The following is a 2,650-nucleotide window of genomic DNA, read 5'->3' on the forward strand; positions in this document are numbered from 1 at the left end:
ATACATGTGGTTCCGTCTTGTTGAGACTAAGTGTCGCAGAGATCACGAGTTTCAATTTCAGCGAGATGTGTAGTAGGCGAAGTCATTTTTATCGATTCCCCTTCACAAATTTTGATTTCAGGGAGTCACTGTAGTCGACTACCAAACAAAGATCAAGATTGGTGAGAACTCTACGTATAATAGGCCGCTTCGGCGCTTGTGGAAAAACTCATATTTTCGTCGTCGCCACGCCATTTTATTACGTAAGGAATTGTCAAGTAATTAGCATCCCTTCTAATTAATTGGGAATGGAGAGATTTATTTTAAATGCTGGCAATAATAAAAATAACAATATGTAACTTCATATGGCAACGGAAGCCTGGTATACTCGTACTATAATAGTAATAACAGTAGTATAACCTCAATATCCACTAGATAAAAGATTTGTAAGACAATTTCTGAAATGATAAAGATTTTAATTCAAACAAACCGACTTTGACCGAACCGAACTTTCATGTGGCTTCCACAGTGAGTAAAGCGAAGTACTAAGGAGATCAATAATATCTCTCGGAAAACTTTTTATCTTAGGATATAGATATTTAGAGATGTAAGAAAAACGACTTCTGAAAATTTTTGTTACTAAAAATGTTTCACTTTGTTCACCCTGTTTCAATGTTCCATATTGTTAAGTGCTTAAGAATTTCAATTCAAAACTTTGCGCTGCCAAAATTTTATTTTCAATAGACGGCTCAGAACAATTAATACATATATTTTCTATAATAATAAAGAACAATTTTACTATCAACAGCCAACGAAAATGATCAATTTGGATATCTACAAGCGCACCTGCACAAAAGTGGCACAAATATGGAAAGAAGTGGATGTCACACAATCCGATGTAGAGGCCGAACCCGATGTGGAGCCAGTCGCCGAAGAAGAGCAGCAAGAGGAGGAGGAATTGGTGGATGAACTGGACTGCTGCAGAGTGATGGCCGAATTGGAGTGCATGAAACGGCGTATACAGAAATTACAATTGCGACTCAAAGTCGATGACACTTGCCTGGATGAGCCATGCATAGATCCACAACTCATATTGGCCTGTTCAAGTAATCCGGAAGTGTGTGAATTGCAAAAGAATCATTATAAATTACAATGTCAAATCAACGAACTCATACGCTGCTGTAATGTGGCCAAAGATCAGATCGAGGAATTGCGCGCACGTTTGTGCCAGAAGTCACGTGAAATACTCGAGTTGCAGAAGGCTGTCTGTCTGCTGGAGTCCTGGCGTAACACGTTGCAGCATGAATTCGGTGTGTGCTATGAACGTTTTCAGTATTTGAAGCATGTGAAAGCCGAATGGGAGGATGTAGAGAAGAAACTCGCGGAGCAGAATCATACATTTAAGGTGTTGGAGAAAACGCTCGTACCGAAAGTCTGTTTCGTGAGTGAAAAACGGCAATTTGTTGAAGAAATCGCGCAGTTACGTGAACTGATGCAGGAGATGTTTCAAGCACACAATGCCAGATTCGGTGTGCTGGAGCGGCGCTTAGACGGTATCGAGCTCACCATGACGGCACCATCAACGCTTTCGATCAATTTGGCGCAGGGTGGTAAGGACAAGAAAAATCGCAAAAGCGATGCAATTAAAGCAGAGCAGTAAATTGTGGGTCAACCGATTTTTTCCGTAACAAAATTATCTGTGTTAAATATATAATATATTAAAATTGTTCATTTTTCTTCTTTTTTGCAAAAATCGTTATTTTTTCTTTTCCTCTTTTTGTTATCCCCAATAAAATCATACTCACAGCACTAATTAGGTTTCGCTGGGATTAGGAGTTCTTAAAAAATGCTCTTCAAATAAAAAATGCTTAAGTGCCTGCCACTGTGCCACTCTGTTCATTAAATGGTGTGTTGCTTGGAGCATTTCAATTTGGCTTAAATTAATTTGGCAACTCTTAATGCCACTTTGTGTTGCGCATTTATTCGATATTTAGTTCTCTGGCGCTTGTGTGGTAATTTCCATTCAGCCATAACAACTTTCACCATAAAATATAAATTTTTTTCGCTCCCTCGGCACTTAATTGCCCGCATTTCAGTTTTAGGTTTTAATCTCTTTTTTTATTTTGCCATATTTTGTACCACCCTTCCCACGCCACATCTTCTTTGGTATGCTCCTGTGCTTTTTGGTTATTTTCCCTACTGACTCTCTCTCTCTCTTTCTTTATTCCTTTTGCCTTCATCTTTATCTCAGTTGCTTATACTTTTTTATTTCCTCTGCCACCCTATTCTCGTTGACTATATGGAGTTCGCATTTAATTGCCTTAAAAATGTGTCTCTCAATTAAGTTTATTAGAGCTTGAAATTGTTCATCGTACTTCGGTGGGTCATTTGATCAATGCCGCAATAATAATTAGAATTTGGGAAAATAAATTTGAGAGTATACACTTATAAGTGAAAGCTTCTATTGGCGTACTTATGCAATTAAAACTTTTTGAAATAGTGGTTCTTCTTTACGAGTTGAATTTAGGGAAGCATCTAATTATTACTCGGTTGGTTGCTTCTTCCAAATCTAAGCGGATATTTTCAAATTGCTGGCGATTACTCTATGTACGAGTATATGCATACATATGTATATCTATAGGACAAAAATATTCTTAAAAGTTTGATTCCT

The 2,650-nt window shown here is 37.7% G+C and overlaps 1 protein-coding gene across 1 annotated transcript; it reads left to right on the forward strand.

The window, feature by feature from the left end:
* Window positions 1–706: 706 nt before the first annotated feature.
* LOC105224645 (uncharacterized) lies at window positions 707–1,735 on the forward strand. The gene has a single exon (XM_011202798.4). It carries the CDS (start codon window positions 797–799, stop codon window positions 1,637–1,639), a length of 843 nt encoding a protein of 280 aa, XP_011201100.2. The 5' UTR covers window positions 707–796; the 3' UTR covers window positions 1,640–1,735.
* Window positions 1,736–2,650: the final 915 nt, after the last annotated feature.

The sequence above is a fragment of the Bactrocera dorsalis genome, chromosome 3 (genome assembly GCF_023373825.1).
Source record: "Bactrocera dorsalis isolate Fly_Bdor chromosome 3, ASM2337382v1, whole genome shotgun sequence".
NCBI lineage: Eukaryota > Metazoa > Arthropoda > Insecta > Diptera > Tephritidae > Bactrocera > Bactrocera dorsalis.

What these genes read in the sequence shown, in the direction of transcription:
- LOC105224645 (XM_011202798.4), top strand. Translation starts at nt 797, where the DNA reads ATGATCAATTTGGATATCTACAAGCGCACCTGCACAAAAGTGGCACAA.